Source organism: Tubulanus polymorphus, chromosome 9 (genome assembly GCF_964204645.1).
Source record: "Tubulanus polymorphus chromosome 9, tnTubPoly1.2, whole genome shotgun sequence".
Lineage (NCBI taxonomy): Eukaryota > Metazoa > Nemertea > Palaeonemertea > Tubulaniformes > Tubulanidae > Tubulanus > Tubulanus polymorphus.
In genome coordinates, this window is record NC_134033.1 from 10,087,524 (window position 1) to 10,106,730 (window position 19,207).

A 19,207-nucleotide genomic window follows, 5' to 3' on the forward strand; every position below is an offset into this window, starting at 1 on the left:
GATGAATCTAAGCCTCCGGCAGATCAACCGGCTTTCGATCCAAACACAGTAATCGATCAAACGACTATTTCAATTGGTACGCCAACTGTTGAGGTCACGTCTGATGATGTAGTTCAAGACTTGAGACCCAAAAAACATGTGTCTCTAGACGCGCCATCAGGGACTTATTTTGGAGAAAATACGGATAGAGACCAGCCAGTGACACCTGGCGAGCAGCCAAAACCTATAGAATATCTATATACAGACAATGAAAATGTAGCAGTTATGTCTACTGTAGATGGTACACTAGAATATCTTCATTCTGAGCAAACCACCACATCAGATGAAATAAACAGATACACCAGGCCAGATGAAGCCAAGGCTGAAGTCAACCAAGCCGATTTGTCTATAGACCCGTCTACAAATAATGAGTTCCCCATGGCATCTGAATATTTTGTAGGTAAAGAACCACCGTCTTTACCCAAGTCTGATAAGAAAAAAAGGCGAAAAGAAAAGAAGTCGAAGAAAGAATCCAATACTCTACCGGAGGATGGAACCACCACCACGCCTCGAAACCAAAACATATCTATCGATGATCACGGGAAGACTGATGCATGCATCGATGCCAAGGGTATTGTAATAGCTGACACCAAGCATGACAGTGAATCTAATCCTCAACAGGTTGACAAATTTGAAAAGACAGAGCAAGTAAAAGAGATTTCTACATTACATTCGCCTAGAGTTATCAGAACAGATACTTCATCGATTGAGAAAATAAAGACTTCAATTGAATTAACTAGCTCTACCGAAACAACAGCTACAACTTCAAAAAATATTTCCTTGTCGGAAATGGAACCCGATAAAGAGGCATTGACTGATAGACGCATCGAGAATATATTTATCGATTCTATCGATAGCAATTCAATTGTCACGAATATTTATAATGAAACAGTTACAATTATTGGTATGATGGATAATGGGGCCCCCGTAGAAGTTGGAGATAAGCTGAAGGCACCAACTATAAGTGCCTTGCTATTAGACACATTACCCCCTGATGGACCGAAAGATGATAGTTGTGTTGGAGATCAAAGTAGTGAAGGCACTTTCCATTGGGTCTGTGATAAGACTAGGAGAGGTACGGATGACGAGGAAAAACAAGTGCCTCCTATCCCTGTACCTCTGGATTATACTGATGATATCAATGTTACAATTGACCGGACTGAAAGACGTATAGTAACGACTATATTGGATCAGTTAGTAATTACCACTGGCACTAAGATATCCCGTACGAGTGCAGAGCTTGAATCAGAAATAGGAGTAGAGCGAGGTGAATCCTGGCTAGAGATGGATGGCAGAGCTTTAATTCATTTCCCTTGTGAATCTGAACCTGGTGAACTAGTCGCAGCCAGCGAAGATACAGTGGAAGATGTTGAAATCAGAAATGTACAGAACAAACCAGTTGATAGCAGAGAAGACGATGGTAAAGTAGCTTCGGGAGATGATCCAAGTGACACCAAAGACGTACCAGGACAAATACCTGACGAGTCACCAACTGAATTCACTGATAGCGATGTAATAAAATTCAGACAAATTGAAACTGGAAAAATCTTGGTTACATATAGTTATTCTATAATAACTACCGGGACCAGAATAATCTATAGCGACGTCACTGTGAACAATGAGATTTGCGCTGAGAGGGGTGAATATTTTATTGAAGCTGATGCTAGACCATCGATTCAATTCAGTGAAGAACCTAACATGATTGAGATAGACGAGGAAACTCTCGGTGAACCAGAAATAATTGCAAAGGTAGCATCGAATCTGAATTTGACTGAAAAAACTACTGTGGTTGGAACTAATGACGCAAGTCTCCGAGAACCAGATGAAGAGAAAGGAAATGTTATAGACAATGAGCCTTTCTTATCCACACATGCTGAAATAAACCCGGGAACAATAGCTCGAGAAATAGCTGTAGTCAAACCTGACGATCAAGCTCTCGAAGCGCCTTTATTGACGAAGAAGAAAAGGAAACAGAAGAGACAAGAGAGACAAAAGTCTCACAGAACACCGAATAGTAAACCAAATGAGGGTAAATACATTCCACACTCGAAAAACGACTGCGATCCGGGTTTATCAACTGAACAACCGAAACAGCCTACTGAGGATGTACCACAACCTACTGAAGGTGTATCGCAACCCACTGAAGATGTATCACAGCCTACTAAGGATCGACCACAACCTACTGGAGATGTATCACAACCTACTGAAGATGTACCACTCTTTACCGAAGATGTACCACAACCTGCTGAGGATATATTACAACCTACCGAAGAAGAATCTCAAAATACTGATGATGTATCGCATCCTACTGAAGATGCATCAAAACCTAATGAAGATGTGTTAGAACTTAATGAAGATGCACAAAAACCTACGGTGGATGTATCGAAGCCCACTGAAGATATATCACAACCTACTGAAGATGTATCACTACCTACTGAAGATATATTACAGCCTACTGAAGGTGTATCACAACCCATTGAAGATATATCACAACCTACTGAAGATATATTACAACCTACTGAGGATGTACCACAACCCGCTGAAGATGTACCACTACATACTGAAGATATATTACAGCCTATGGGAGATGTAGCACTACCAAATGAAGATGTATCACAACCTAATGAAGATATATCACAACCTACAGAGGATGTTCCACAACCTACTGAATATCTATCACAACCCAATGAAGATGTATCGCACCCCAATGAAGATGTTTTACAACATAATGAAGATATATCTCAACCTACTGGAGATGTATCGCAATCTACTGAAGATATTTCACAATCCACTGAAAATGTATCAAAATCTACTGAAAATGTCCAACTGGGCAAGAAATCGAAAAAGAAGAAGCGAAAATCACATGGAAAAAAAGGAAAGCCTCTGAAGCCGATGGATTCAAGTGGGGTCAGACCAGAGGAAAAATCATCAGCTGATGACCCCCAACCAATAGCAAATACATTAGACATCATTACAAAGATTTCCAGCTTCTCCCATAACGTAGACCTGGCAGCTCAGGAAGGAATAAACAGAGAACCTGAGGGGTTGAGTATATCAGCAATATCTACTGAACCAGATAGAGTGCATCAATCTGGATTAAAACATTTTACAGACGAAGCTGGTAGAACGCTACAGCAAGCTGTGGACAATATTTCACTTGATTACTTGACGTCGACTGGTACACAGCAGTTTATTTCGAGTACGGTTTCATATTCAGCCACTATTGAAAGCCAGAATGTGCTGGAGTCTCCGGTTGATGGTGTCAAAGATACTAAAATATCAATCAGCGACAGTCTGGCTGAATTTGATGACCAAGACGGAGGTGATCCTGAGAGCAGAGATTACTCGAACCTAATACCTAATAAAACGTCTACTACCTATGTTGACTGCACGGACACAAGAACAATCATGTTTCCATCGGACTACCTCGTTTTCATTCCTGGGACAATTGTGTCATACAAGGAGGTCGTTAACGACTCACACGCTGACACTGAAAGAGGTGAGACGTGTTTAATATTCGATGGGCGGCCATTGATCGATTCCACCGAACGATCAGGCACCCTGGCAGCCAGAAGTGACGTGGATGCGAGGCATAACTTTCCAACACAGTCAGACACTACTTTAGCAGACAGGGAAGATGTGGATGAGGGACGGGACACTCGAACAAAACAAAATGTGGATAAAATTCCAGTTGATACTAAGATATCACAGCAGTTTGTTCCAAGTACACTTTCATATTCAGCTTCAATTGAAGGCGCGAATGTACTAGAGGCTCCGGACGACGAGGCCAAAGATGCGCACACATCCACCAGCGCAATTGTGGTTGATGTTGTTGCTTTAGATCAAGGGGGAGATCATAGAGCAATGACCAAAGGTTCTGCTGTTGTTAAGCTAGACGCAGGAGACCCTGAGATCAAACATAACTTAACGCACAAACCCGATAAAGTTTCTACAGTTGATGGTGACCTTACAGACACAAGACCGATTCGAATTCTATCCGATTGTCTCGTTATCAATACTGGGACGTGTATTTCATTCAAGGAAGCGGTAATTGACTCGAAGGTTGACAGTGAACGGGGTGAGTCGTGGATTAAAGTTACTGGACGACATTTCATTAATTCTAGCAATCAATCAGACATAGCTGTGTCAGACAGGGACTTAGAAAAAAGACAGGACATTCCGACTCAACCAAACACTACTGTAGCTGCCACGGGTGATATGAAAGAGGGACAGGACATTCGGACTGAACTAACAGAGGTCAAAACCAATATACCAGAGACAATGGTTAATCATCCCGAGGAGGTTTACCCGACAGAAACCGTGCTATATATGGCTACAGAAGACGGAGGAGTGAAGGAGCCCAGTAAAGAGTCTCCGTCGACCAAACCTGAACAAGGAAGAAAGACGAAAAAAGGAAGAAAACACGAGAAGTCTCAACCTCGGGAGAAACCAGATGATTCAGGAGATAAACGCAAATCTTCTACTGACAGAGTTGATACATTTAGTGAAGTACCGATGATGTCAACTAAGGAGGATACTTCTTCCAAACACGGTGAGAAATCTAGGAAAAAGACAAAATCCAGAAAAGGTAAGAAGAATGAACCTGCAACGAGCTGCGTAGAAGTAACTTCAATGGGACCAGACTCAATAACTATAGTGGCCTCGACAGTTTTTACAAACCTATCAGAGGAACTCGAGCAGCAGCAGCTGACTAGTGACGACTATCAATCAACTACTGGATATCAAAAGGACAGTGATCTACAAGTGAATAAGCGTGATCGAACAACCGATAAATCAGCTACATCAACAATTGGCGATACTCAGATTGGAGACCGAGATCAGACATCACGGGATCAAACTATTGATAAGTCAAGTGAACTAACACCTGAAGACACTCGCACTGATGACCGAGACCGGACCTACCCGGATCAAACTACGGATGAATCGACTGAACTAACTTCTGAAGAAAATCAGACTGACCATCGAGACCAGACCTCACGGGATCAAATAACTTATAGATCAACTGAACTAACACTTAAAGACACTCGGACTGAAGACCGAGACCAGACCTCTCCTGACCAAACTACTGATAAATCAACTAAACTAACACCTGAAGACACTCAGATTGAAGACCAAGACCAGACCTCACGGGATCAAACTACTGATAAATCGATTGAACTAACACCTGGAGACACTCAGACTGAAAACCGGGAACAGACCTCACGGGATCAAACTACTGATAAATCGATTAAAACAACACCTGGAGACACTCAGACGGAAGACCGGGACCAGACCTCACGTGATCAAACTACTGATAAACCGATTAAACTAACACCTGAAGACACTCAGACTGAAGACCAATACCAGACCTCACGGGATCAAACTACTGATAAATCGATTGAACTAACACCTGGAGACACTCAGACTGAAAACCGGGAACAGACCTCACGGGATCAAACTACTGATAAATCGATTAAAACAACACCTGGAGACACTCAGACGGAAGACCGGGACCAGACCTCACGTGATCAAACTACTGATAAACCGATTAAACTAACACCTGAAGACACTCAGACTGAAGACCAATACCAGACCTCACGGGATCAAACTACTGATAAATCGATTGAACTAACACCTGGAGACACTCAGACTGAAGACCGGGAACAGACCTCACGGGATCAAACTACTGATAAATCGATAAAACTAACACGTGGAGACACTCAGACTGAAGACCGGGACCAGACCTATCCGGATCAAACTACTAAAATATCAATTGTCTTAACACCTGAAGACACTCAGACTGAAGATCGAGATCAGACCTCACGTGATCAAACTACTGATAAATCAACTGAACTAACACCTGAAGACATTCAGACTGACGATCGAGACCAGACCTCACGGGATCAAATAACTTATAGATCAACTGAACTAGCACTTAAAGACACTCGGACTGAATACCGAGACCAGACCTCTCCTGACCAAACTACTGATAAATCAACTAAACTAAGACCTGAAGACACTCAGACTGAAGACCAAGACCAGACCTCACGGGATCAAACTACTGATAAATCGATTGAACTAACACCTGGAGACACTCAGACTGAAGACCGGGACCAGACCTCACGGGATCAAACCACTGATAAATCGATTGAACTAACACCTGGAGACACTCAGACTGGAGACCGGGACCAGACCTATCCGGATCAAACTACTAAAATATCTATTGTCTTAACACCTGAAGACACTCAGACTGAAGATCGAGATCAGACCTCACGTGATCAAACTAGTGATAAATCAATTAAACTAACACCTGGAGACACTCAGACTGAAGATCGAGACCAGACCTCACGGGATCAAACTACTGATAAATCAACTGAACTAACACCTAAAGAGACTGACACTGGTAACACGAATGAATATGCTGTCAATATTGAATATCTGGGTGATAATAATTCAGTAATTATCGCACCAATCCTCACCGATGATTCATCATTAATTACAGGTGTGATAAACGATAAGAAATATACTACATTAGAAGACGGAAATCAGATGGAAGACTCAAGCGGAGATTGTGAAATGGTATCTCCGCCTGACGTGCTGGACCAACCCGACGATGATACATTAGCCAGCGGTGAAGTTCATTCAGAGAGTTGTGTAGTGCGGGAGAATGCGCACCATGGAGTCGCCAACTCTGAAATAGTGTGCCTGGTTAATGACCCCGAGGTTGTTCCTCGGAATGTGTCATCTAAAGGTAACGACATTAATTCAGTAACCAGTGAAGAAGGCTTTACGGAGGTGCAAGAAGTCTGGGAGAATACACAACCTAGTGATAGAAACCCTGGGACTGTATCTGAAGACAAGGACTCGGAGTCAGAGCCTCAGAAAGAGGACTTTACCGAGGCAAGTGAAGCCAGCCCGGCAGACAAGGATCCTGAGCCAATAAATCAGGATATACCGGGTAAGGACAGTATCGGCCAAATGACTAGCGAGATTAGTTTGACAGATGTGAGTAAAGAATTGAACAATCGACCACCAAATTACCCTGAATCAGTAAATCTAGAAATACCAGGTAAAGTTGATGACGACGATAATGTAACCAGCGAAGGAGGTTTTATGAAAACATTAGGGGTTTGGGAAAATGAAAACAAACAACCCGCAGAGAAAAACGTTAAAGGTGAGACCGGACCTGACACTGACACTGGACCTCAAACTGAAACTGGTCCTGAAACTGAGACCGGACCTCGCCCTACTAGGAGAATTCGATTCGATGATGAACTGATTACTAGCGAAGCTGGTTTCTACGAGACTCGTCACGTGTTAGTGAGGAAACCTGTTGATGAGGAGGTGAGTGACGAGGAGACTGATGAACTAGACCCAGCAGCAGCTCGTGAACTGTGGGAGAAACGCAGGCACGAGTTACTAAAAGCTAGCGATGCGGTAAGACAGAAGGGCGACGCGTTTTCTACTCGGCGGATGAAAACTAAAAGTGAAGGTTATGATGAAACTCGTGAACGCGAATACTGGATCCGAACTGAAATCTGGAGTAATCCGGATATGAGTGAAAACGATAAACTAGAAGCGATGAGACGCATAAGTTTGAGCGGTCGATTTCTAGATACCGATGAATGGTCTCGTGTTAGTGAAATGAGAAGCCCCGATCCGTTTAAATCGGATGTAACGTCGTTTGACCAGGCGATTGCTGAGCGTAACACCGGCACGTTCAGATGTGTGCCGCGGGACGAAGACGCGGCAGCGGCGGGTAGTGGCGTGCATGATCAGTCGGTGGAGGAGTACGGCGGAGGTGAGATGGACGACGAAGAACGCCGCAAACTAGAGGAATATTACCGCGTATCGAGTGGCTTCAGTTCCCGGGGTCGAGGTACATATAAATCTAACGTCAGGCGACATAGTCTGGCTACTGTGGAGAAATGGACCATGTCTTTAGACGGATCGATGCATCGAAATTATGCCGTTAATGCGTTAAACGGAATTTCAGCTATCAACCCGGGACAGTTCAACATCGCGCAACAAAGTACATTTTACGACGATAGCGATAGTGATGATGATTTGGCGGATATCGGACTCGCCGCTCCAAAATCTAACCGACGACCGAGTCGTTCTTTAGAAGAATGGTGTCATTCGCTTCAGAGACGATTATCCCTGGCCGCTATCGGGGGTAAGCGTATGGAGCGTGATGTGGTCGCCGGGGGTGGGCGTAGACGCTGGTCTATGGTGGCTAAAGGTGCTCACACTGGCGTGCCCTCGCGACGCATGTCGGATATACCCGATATACAGTACGGCGCTAGCGAGGAAGATGAGACTAAACTAACCGGTGATGAGTACGAAAGTGATACCGGTGAAACTAAAATCTTCAGTGATTTCTATCAGGATCAGAAACAGATTCAACTAGCTACGTTAACGGCAGGTTCGGCCCTGGATGCGGCTCGAGCTGAGCAGGAGTCCGAGCAGGAGTCCGGGTCAGCAGCCGCGGATGAGTCCGAAGAGGGGTGGACGTCGACCGAAACCGAATACTACAGCGTGATGGAAGTCGAACAGAAGTTCGTAATAAGCGGTGTAGTAGATCCTCGCGTGCCAGCGGGTGAACCAAACGATATAATCTCGCTGGATAAAGCTCGTGAGGAAAATATAGTCTGTTGCGATCGCGGTGTTTATATGAATCCGTTAGATGGCAGCACGATTCCGCTACTGGAAGCGATGAACGAAGGTCTCATTCACGTTGACGTCGTTTACGAAAACCAATCATAGAACTTTCAGAAAAAAATGAAATCTTTTGTTATCGATTACAGTTACGCAACAACATCTGTATGTACGTGTACGTGTGCCTCAGTATGGACATGTACGGTGTCGCTCCACGTGTGCCTTCAATATCGCTTATTGGAAACTCACTGTTTCTTGTGAACTCGGATATACTGAATCTTTGTTATTTCGTATTACCACCTGCTCCCACGCGCTCAATGCAATCCACAATATTCAAGCGATTAGACAAACTCTGAAAAATGCGCATTCTTAAGTGGATGCAGTTAATATTGTGACTGTATCATCGATTGTGTAATGTGTAAATGGAACCGTTTGAAGAATAATTTGCCTTGAATTAAACGCAGTCGTAATTCCATTTCATTCCTCAATAACTCTATCGTGTTGTCTGTGATTTATAAGTTGATCTCATCGTCGCTATTTTTCATTGATCATTAAGCGCGAATTAAAGAGACTCGGTCCAATATTGTAATGAGCGTCGACACGACGTATTTAATGACCGCCATGTGTACAGTTACATAACATCAATCACAGCAACAACCCGAATGGAGATACTACACACTCCGATAGCGTACATCCATACGCGCAATTGCGGTTTGTTTTACTTTGAAGCGGGTTCCGAGTGAACGTATTCTGGTTGAGGAATATCAAATCTGGATTACAGACTCTCTACCGGCCGCTTCTAACCAGATTAACAAATTACGCTATTCCGGAATAGGTAGAGCGCATTCTGGCCAGAAAGGAATTCTTATCGAAACCTACGCGACTGAGATATGTCTTGAACGAAGTTTTACCAACTGTAAAATTGTGTATTAGAACTTCTCAAAATGCTACATACATAATGAGCACCTTTTTTATATGGTGACGTTAGTTAAAAAATGCTCGTTCGCTATTGTATTTCCTGTAAATATTACTAGTTATTATACTACGAAATGAGGTTTTTACCTGCGGGGTTGAGAGGCGTGAGAATACCATACTTTACGATAATAGTATTCGTCAGGCGTGTTGGTAAAATAACTAGTATTTATGGCTGTAAGTTCGCTTTGGTGGAAATCCGTTGGGATCTGTAGCTGCTGCTGGTCGCTGCTTAAACTAGTTATCAATCCCCGATCGTGTGAACAATCACATAGATTGGGTTTTCATCCTCTCATTGTAAATATTATATCTATCTAGAAGCTACTTAATAACATGCAGACGGTTTAGAACATATTGGTGTAATCCAAATCTTCCCTTTATGTGCATGTGCTACTTAGCTTGCTCTCGGGAATTGTTCACGTAATCATTCAGGACTGTGGGGACTGTGGTTCCCGAGATATAGATAGCCAACTATAAAAACAAATCTGAATAATATCTTATGTATGGATCTGGTGATGGTTTGGTTGGTTTGATCGTATATGTACATTTATAAAAAGAAATTACTGCGGAACTGAATGAAGTTATGTTAGTTTCATGTATTCCTGTAAATTGAAAATAAGATCTGAAAACCGTTTAAACGGTTACGCTGTATCACGAAACGTCGTAAAGTTTTATGACAACTCTTTTACTTGTCTCAGCATAAGCGACCGAAATGTCTCAATATATTTGAATCCAAACTAGGATCCAGTTACACAATAAACATACATGGTAATGACTCTCATAAACTGTAGATATATCTACGGAATGAATGTTTTGTTCAGTAACTGGGTCCAAAGTGTATTCTAGGTATTAAAACCTTAGGTTACGGTTGATGTGTACATAATGTAGTCCAGAGTGTAGCTTCTGTGCCAAAAATATTTGTGATAAACGAGTGTATGCCTGATGAAATGATGATGAGAATATCAGATAGTTGGATTAATAGATTGTAACCATGTTAGCAAGATAAATCAACATCTGGTGGTGGTGGTTGGGGTTAAAGAAAATGACTGATGTCTGGTCACATATCAGAAATAGGCTTTTATATACAATGAAACTTGCTGCTCAAGTCGCCACACCAGTTGAACTAGAAAAATAAATCGGGACTCGGGAATAGAGACGACTTCACTAATGACGAGTTATCCAAATGATAACTTATAATTAGTGAAATGAATTGCAAATACAACACATTATATAAATTTGGAACTCGACACAAGTTTGAGTGTATTGCATAATTTGCATCGTATCCATATGAATGAAGTATAAATGTCAAAACAGCATCAATGGTTCGGTATCCTGTACTATCGCCGAAGTTTGGCTTTTCATTTTACTATTCTAATGTCTATATATTTTTTGTCAAGGAAGGAACTCTCTATCATGACAGTTAAATTTTCTCCTCTAGTGCTACGGACGCGTTAAACGGCGCCCGAGCATTCACAGAGTGTCTCAACTTAATGCACTGATAGAATCATTGCCCTTTACTGTAGTAACGATAATTTGATTACAATGTATTACCTGAAAAACTATTTCGAGCGATTACACGCTTTGCCTTAATGTTTCTTACTCGATTAGTTAAATGTCAGAGTCAGGAAAAATTGCCCTGAATCCGATGAGCTTAACGAGATACGAGGACACAATAAAAGTACATGGTAACCGCGTTTATGGTTTCGGCTATATTATATGTACTACATGTATATATAGTCAGTAAGGGGTCGGGTAAATTAAGTACTGTGAGGTGTTTTAGAAGTCGTACCCGATGTTAAATAGTTGTTTATTATTGGACAACTCGAGTGCATTATGTGTGATATCATTACCAGTAAATTCAGTTGAATGGTTAAAATAAAATGTAATTATTTTTTGTGTAACGCTGAAACTATATTATTATCAAGTGCCATGAACATAATGTAATAATGTATACGTTCAATGTTGTTTTGATGCTGTATTCATACATTCCACTGCTGCTGGTCGCTATTAAATAAAATTATATCATTTCATCCAATATTGATTGTCTCTTGATTGTCGTTGCTTGTCGTGATAAAAGATATCAATCTGCTGCCCGAAACATTCTACCACGATCCGATCATCATCATGCAGGCGGGCCAGGTCACAGTCAAAACATCATCCTATAATCAGGTCGACACTACTCTCTAAGTCTGGATGGTATCTCCTAATGGGTAGGACATCACTATAATTACTGGGACCTGCGTTTGAATCCGGGATATCCCTGTACATCCTCTATTCAGCATCAGGACCACCCTGGACCAGTATCAGTATCAGTAATTACCGGGTTCGAACCCGGGACAACCAGGTTGTTATTTATTCGATTTAAATATTAATTCCAATAGATGGCGAACACATAATGGTAAGTCAATCGACATACGATTCCGACACCTCTGTTCATCCTCTATCCAGCATTTAGACACTCAGAATCAGTATCAGTTATTCCCGCGTTCAAACGCGGGACCCCTGTATATGTATACTAATCAATATCATCAATCACTGGCTTCGAACCCGGGACAACCCTGAACACCCTCCTATTCAGTAACAGGATAAGTCTGAATCAGTAACAGTGATTACTGGGTTCGAAACCCGAAACACCACAGTACAACCTCTATCCAGCATCAGCACCACTCTGCATCAGTGTTAGTGATTACTGGGTTTGAAACCCGAAACACCCCTCTTCATGCTCTATCCAGCATCATTACCCGAATCAGCGTAAGTAATTACTGGGTTCAAACCTGGGATGTTCAGTGATTACTAGGTTCAAATCCGGGATACCCCTGTACATCGATTATTTAGCACCGGGACCACCTTCCATGAGTTTTAGTTATTACTGAGTTCGAAACCGGCGACATCCTTGTTCGTTCTCTTTTCAGCATCAGGACCACTCTGTATCAGTATCAGTAATGTGTGGGTTCGAAACCGAGACACCCCTGTTCATCGCCAGGACCACTCTGAATAGGTGTCGGTACTTACTGGGTTCGAAACCGGGACACCTCTGTAGATCCTCAATTCATTATCAGGACCACTCTGATAAATGGGTATGACACCACTCTAAAAGTATGGACGATGTCTCCGTATGTGTAGGACACCACTCCACTACGGACAGTGTCCCGAATTGGCAGGACACTACTCGGTTAATCTCCTTATGGGTAGGAAGGATACAACTGACTCTGTCTCATACATGTTTTCTAACAGTCTGTTTTAAGCCGGACCAACAGTCCGAACATAATCCTATATGCAGGTCGTTTCACTGGCAAAAACAAATAACAAAATCAAACTGTTTTGTTTGCCACTCATAGATTTGTCATATTTATTATTTCCACGTTTTAATCCATGTACAAACTTCCGTTTAAACTTTATACAAACAATTTTAAAATGTGTGACATTTATTTACAATATTACAACAAAACCCAACCACGTGACACCGACGTATTTACAAACGTGACACTGACGTATTTACACCTACATAAATATATACAAACTTTACTAAACAGTTCAAAGACTCGTCACGAGGTGGCACTGTTACGTCAGTTTGGCATTAATCAAGATGAATACAAAACGAACTTTGCAATTGAAACTAGAACAAAAATTCTTGAAACCTTTGAAACTACGTTTTCACCGCGTACATCGATAATTCCACCCAGTTTAGGGATCTGAATCCTGAAACTTAATTGTTACATAATTCCAGCTAGGATATCACGAAAGAATTAATAATCGAAAAAGCGATACCGTTGGCATGGTCACTACTTATATGCAGAGACTCTGAGGCCGAGAGATGATCTCGACGCGAGTAGGCTCGAATCCCTGAATACACTAGCTACTAGCTGCTACTGACTAGAAAAAAAATAAAGATAATTAATTTCAACACTAACTAGAAACAATTATTAACATAAAATCCTGAATATCTCGAGTAGCTGAATAGTAGCTTTGTTGAACGTATCGAAAAAAATCAAATCAAGGATATCATCTAGGCTTTATGTGAAGAAAAATACATCATATGGCACAAATATAAAAAAATACGATCTTAACATTTATTAATTACCATCAATCTCTTACTAATTATTATAATTAATATATACATTCATATTATTAATATCGATATTAAATATAACTTATTATATTTTCATTTCCAGAATCTTCTGACATCGATGAAAACGTACGACATAATCATTAATATGTTTCAATACAATATCTATTGATTTTATACAGTTCACATCGATATTTTCTATGTACATGAACTACCCAGACTTCAAGTGCTTTTTAACTTATTTTAGACACTCAATTCGATGAACCGTTTCTTTCTGAAGATCATGCGGTTTAGAAGCGACCGTGAGACCCCTTACGATTGTTTAACGCTAAGCAACGCGATAGCATAGTATGTGACGGGGGCTAATGACGTCGCGTTAACGGAGATCTAGTGACGTCGCTATTACGGATAACGGGAGTGCAATGACGTAATTATAACGGTTGACAGTTTGAATAGTCCTGGTATTCACGCGAGGTACTACTATTCTGTATCGGGCGGTTGGTACACGGAGTATTCAGTTCGTTGTTCGTTGTTTCCTCGCGTGGTGGCGCTGTGGTTGTGGATGTTGTTGTAGTTGTAGTAGTTGTTAAGGAGTCGGTTATTGCACTGTTGTTGTTGTTATTGTTGTTGTTGTTATTCGGCTGCTGTTTACCGGTCGTTAACGAGTAACCGACCTGATTAAAGTTGCAATCTTCCTCCACTTGTTTATCGGTTCCTTGGTCGTCTATGGCGTCGTTGTCGTGGGAAGTCGATTTTGAAGTAACAGATGGTGAGTTATCGGAGACTGATTGCTGCTGCTGCTGCTGTCCATCAACTCTCACTACCGGGTCTGAAGCGGTTAATGTCATATGACTCGCTGTCGTTGCTGTCGTCGTTGTTTCAGCAGCTGATGTCGATACGGTTACCTTTTTATTCGACGCGTTTTTATTTCCGGTACTAATCGGAAGTCGCGAGAGTTGCGCAGCTGTCAAGCCGCTGCCGCCGCTGGTGCTGCTGCCGGCGCTGGAATGTAGTCGGGACATCACGTGTGAATTATGATGATAAGTCGGCATCGGTTGCGAGGCTGTGTGCCCTCGGTATAGGGGGCGCTGCGGCTGCTGCTGGTATTTAATTTGCTGCGTATAAAATTGAAAAGAAGACGGCGACGCAGAAACGGCGGCTCCGGAAACAGGCGAACTGAATCGATGATGAATTGAAGACGGGTGATGAAACTTCGTCTGTACCTGATGCTGCTGTTGCTGCCGCTGCCGTTGCTGACTTGTAGCGCCATAGAATCTGTTCATATATAGATTATTAATCGGAAGTCGTACATTATTGATTAAATCGATATTAACAGCAGCAGCAGATGAGGGGGAAGATTGAATTTTTGTTTGCCTGTCGTTAACTGTCGCGTGATAATGTATTGTTTGACCGGAAGTTGGTCGTTCCGGTTGGTTGTTTATCGTTTTAGCAATAGCAGGTGATTCGACGTTATTTTGTTTTGTTGCAGCGGTAGTAATATTTATTGTTTTATCGGGTTGAACGTCACCGTTTCTAGAGTTGACACAGGCCGCCTGTTTTGAGCCGTTACCCGGTAACGAGGCTGCGTCGCTTTTATTATTTACACTATCGATTTCCGCCGTATCGTTGTCTCCACAACCTACGATTGTCTCGGAGCTAGAACTGCTCAGATTGGCTAATACCGAATCGGTTATAGCGCCGGTTGATGAGTCATAGCCCGCACCGTCACTACCACGCCCGGGCTCTATCCCGGGACGTACGGGTCGCGATAGTTTTTTCTTATCGGGGCTCTCCCAATCGTCCTCATACACGATGCCCTTAGCGACGGAACATTTCAGTTTTTTCTTACAGTTCGAGCCCTTACTGTCGGTCGAGACGGTCGAATCCTGACTGAATCTACGTTTCGTCGCACTAAACCTTTTCGTAGATGACGTCATTGATAGCTGCGTATCGCTGCCGAATCGTAGTCGGTCGTATTCGCAGTCGGTCCGCGCGTTTAGCCTGATCAGAGCGCCATCTATTAGATTACCAGCGACGCTGTCTAGTGGAACGACGTCGAAATAAGACGGTCCCCGCTTGCCGATTTGACTGATGCACTCCGGCAGTTCAGTCACGACACTCTCCTGCACTTGTTTGCGGAATATCGTCGCCGACACCCGCCGCAAATCAACATCACCGTGTTTGTTCACGAATTCCGCCTTCGTCAATTGCAGTTGCCCGATTACGTGATTCAACATGACGTAGTGTCGAGGCCTGCAACGAAATTAACAAATATATTTTAGACACACAGAACACGAACAGGCCTTAAATACAATTCTAAGCACGTCGGTCGGAAAGGAATAACCTATTCCAAACACGTTTGAAGAATCTACTTCTATCTAGTGTGGTTTTTTAAATGTTTCAATTTGAATTTTCAGTAACAGCATGGATATAAAAACGAATATAACTATGATTACATATCTAAAACAATATTCTATATCTTAAACAGTTAAGAAATGTCTGTTGTTGTCATCTATTCTTGTCACTATTCACGACACATTGCGAATTATTACTTCTTTTACAAAATATTAACATAAAGCCCGACGAATGCTACACAGAGAAACATGGAAACATGTTTCAGAGCATTTCTCGGTGTCGTGTACGTTGGACTTTAGGGAATGGAGGCTAGAAAAATTCCAAATAGTGTTAATGGAGGGGGTGAGCTAAACTATTCGATGGATACCTGGTATCACCGGGAAGATGAAGAACATATGACGTAATCTGTGGTCGGCTGCTGAGTTCGATCTGTATGTGGAGATCGGCATCTTCATCGTCAGGCGGTAAATTATCGAATAGATTACATCCGATGTCCTCATCATCAGCGTCCAAACAACGACTACCATAGAAACTCCACTCGTCATCGTCATCAGCCACTCCAGCATCGCCAGCTGCAGCTGCATCGGAACTACCGTTTATATCTTTAAGAAAACCTAGAAAAAAATACATCAGCATTTACACATCTTCAGTGTGTATTTCCATACTTCAAACTCAGAACTGACGCTTTGTGTTAAGTGTCAATTCAGCAATATCCAATCGTTTGTCTGTGGGTAAAATTTTAACTTAGTAAATTTTCAATTTTGCTTTCTTCAATAATGTAAACAAATTAATCGACTTAACAAGGTCCTTAGCAAATTTTCAACTTTGGGTTCTTAGATAATGTAAACTAATTGGTCGACTGAAAACGGACTCGAGCCGTTTCGAAGCAAGGTTTGACCGGTGAGGAAAAAACTGAATGAATTTTAGTGGTTGAATCAAATCAGGAACATGAATCAAATATGGAATACGAGTCCTAAATTAAACTGACTCGGTGTAATTTAAATGAAAGTGGTGACTGCGGCTGCGGTTTGCATTAAAACCGACCCTGGCGAGTCAATTTCCGACTCGGCAATCATACGAATTTAACATCCTCACTTCCGGATATTGAGACACTTTGACGTCATAGATAACGGAAGCAATTTAGGTAAAATATCCCACCACTCAATGCAATACATCAACTCGTTATTTCGCTGCGAGCTGCGACGCCTACTTTTTAATCGACGAGAGGAAAATGTCAACTTACCCCGGAGGAATGCTTTCATGCACGACGTGCGCGCAATAGACAGCGGAGTCTTACCGCCGTACGTGGCCAACAATGGGTCGGCGCCGTAACTTAGCAACAGTCGCACGAATTCGATTCGATTGTTGTCGACGGCGTCGTGAATTGGACGGGTTCCGTCGCTAGCGCTGCAGTTGACGTCAGCGCCGAAGTTGATGAGGTGGATGGCGACTTGTATGTGACCTCTTAAAGCGCACTCGTGTAGCGGGGTGTAGCCAGCGTTATCCCGGATATTCACGTCCACGTGGCCAGTCTCCAGACAATACAGAGCCACGTCCTAGTAAAATACAACAGAAATCATGTTTGATTAACACTTTTTTGATTGATCGTTAAAAATTGAATTCTGTCCTGTGCTAGAAATTAATAGGTTTAGAAAGCATCCATGGATTCAAGTAACTAAATACAAAAGTCATTGACTCGTTGAAATACACGTTTGACCTGCATGTCCTGCAACTCTTGCCCAAAAGCGCCCCCAATTTTCATTCTCCTGTCTCCCCGGGGTTTATAAACGTATTTTCTCAATTCAATTTTGGTTTATTTGATTATCGTCAGTTCAGTTGTAGATTTATCTATTTGTTAGTTTTGGCTCAAAACCCGCTACCTCATTAAATTCGGTTTGAGTAATCTCACATTCGTAACTTGGCTTCGGACCATAGCACCCGGCATAGGATCTTTTGCGAGTATTAATTTATATATTCAGCATATGTTTACTTTGTTACATTATGAATTATCATGCGTAATTGATTTCAAATGAAATAGGTAGTTTATGTGCCTTGTATGATATATATTTTTATATATTCTTATAGTTTTGGCAAACTCGAGATTTTATCTTGATTCCGTTCCCCCAAATATGTTTTGTGATTAAGATGAAAAGGTTTAGAATGCATCCACGGATTCAAGTAATTAAATACATGGACTCGTTGAAATACAAGTAATTAAATACATGGACTCGTTGAAATACACGTTTGACTATGTCTTGCTGATAAGATAGATAAGATAATTTTATTACTCTCCAACCATTTCCATGGTATGTGGAGGGAAAAAGGATTTTGTTTACAAATATCTATATCCTGAAACTCATGAGCAGAAGCGCCCCCTATTGTTATTCTCGGATTTTCATCAATTCATCTTAGTTTATCTCACCAAAACATCGTCATAATACTGATAAAAAAGTTGTTGCTTTGAAGAAATGACGGATGACTATTTATTCAGTTTATTTCCCGTCGAGTAAGACGTAATTCATGGGTTGCGGGCTCGCTAGACACGTGACGCGATGGTCGGAGAGCGCCCGTTACGCCCCGCACATCGCACAACACGCACCACGCATTATTTCATATCCGGTCTTAGTCGAGCGACACGCCGTTTGTCAGCACCGTTAGAATCTCGCCTGCCCTGCGAGATTACGCGGGAAATCGTGTGATCTGGCCTCGGTTTAATTACTGAACCAGCAGCGGCAGCGCAGCCGGAGCCGCAGCGGAACAGCGTTACGCCGTAATCCCGTTATAGTTTTATATGCAGCTCTTATCGCAGCTGTCGCGTCGGCTGTAATTGCACCGGACATAACAACAACTAACGCTGCGACGTTTCGTGCATACGTTAATAAGCGGCGGCGACGGCGGCGTTGACGTTACGGCGTTATCGCGGCGTTATATTGAACGCAGTGACGGGTGAGAGCAGGGATCGATTGTCACGTCAATCTCTCTCACACAAACCGCCGCCGCCGCCGCCAGCACCGAATCATAATTTCATCAACGTCGGAAAAAAGACACGTAAAAGTCGGGACCTACCCGGGAGTCGCAACTAAGCACCCTCCTCCCCTTCCGAGTCGACGACGTAAT

The 19,207-nt window shown here is 42.3% G+C and overlaps 2 protein-coding genes across 2 annotated transcripts in view; one reads left to right on the forward strand and one right to left on the reverse strand.

The window, feature by feature from the left end:
• The first annotated feature begins 315 nt into the window (after positions 1-315).
• On the forward strand, positions 316-11,691 carry LOC141910678 (uncharacterized). Its single transcript, XM_074801390.1, has one exon. The coding sequence runs from the start codon at positions 418-420 to the stop codon at positions 8,803-8,805; it is 8,388 nt and encodes a 2,795-aa protein (XP_074657491.1). The 5' UTR covers positions 316-417; the 3' UTR covers positions 8,806-11,691.
• Positions 11,692-13,001: 1,310 nt separating this feature from the next.
• LOC141910794 (uncharacterized) overlaps positions 13,002-19,207 on the reverse strand; it is a 38,898-nt gene continuing 32,692 nt past the window's right edge. Inside the window, exons 7-9 of the mRNA XM_074801605.1 lie at positions 17,334-17,646; positions 16,458-16,704; positions 13,002-15,988 (exon numbers count right to left, since the gene is read on the reverse strand). Of these exons, the coding sequence (XP_074657706.1) occupies positions 14,167-15,988; positions 16,458-16,704; positions 17,334-17,646 (2,382 nt within the window). The 3' untranslated portion in view covers positions 13,002-14,166. The remainder of the gene's footprint in view (positions 15,989-16,457; positions 16,705-17,333; positions 17,647-19,207) is intronic.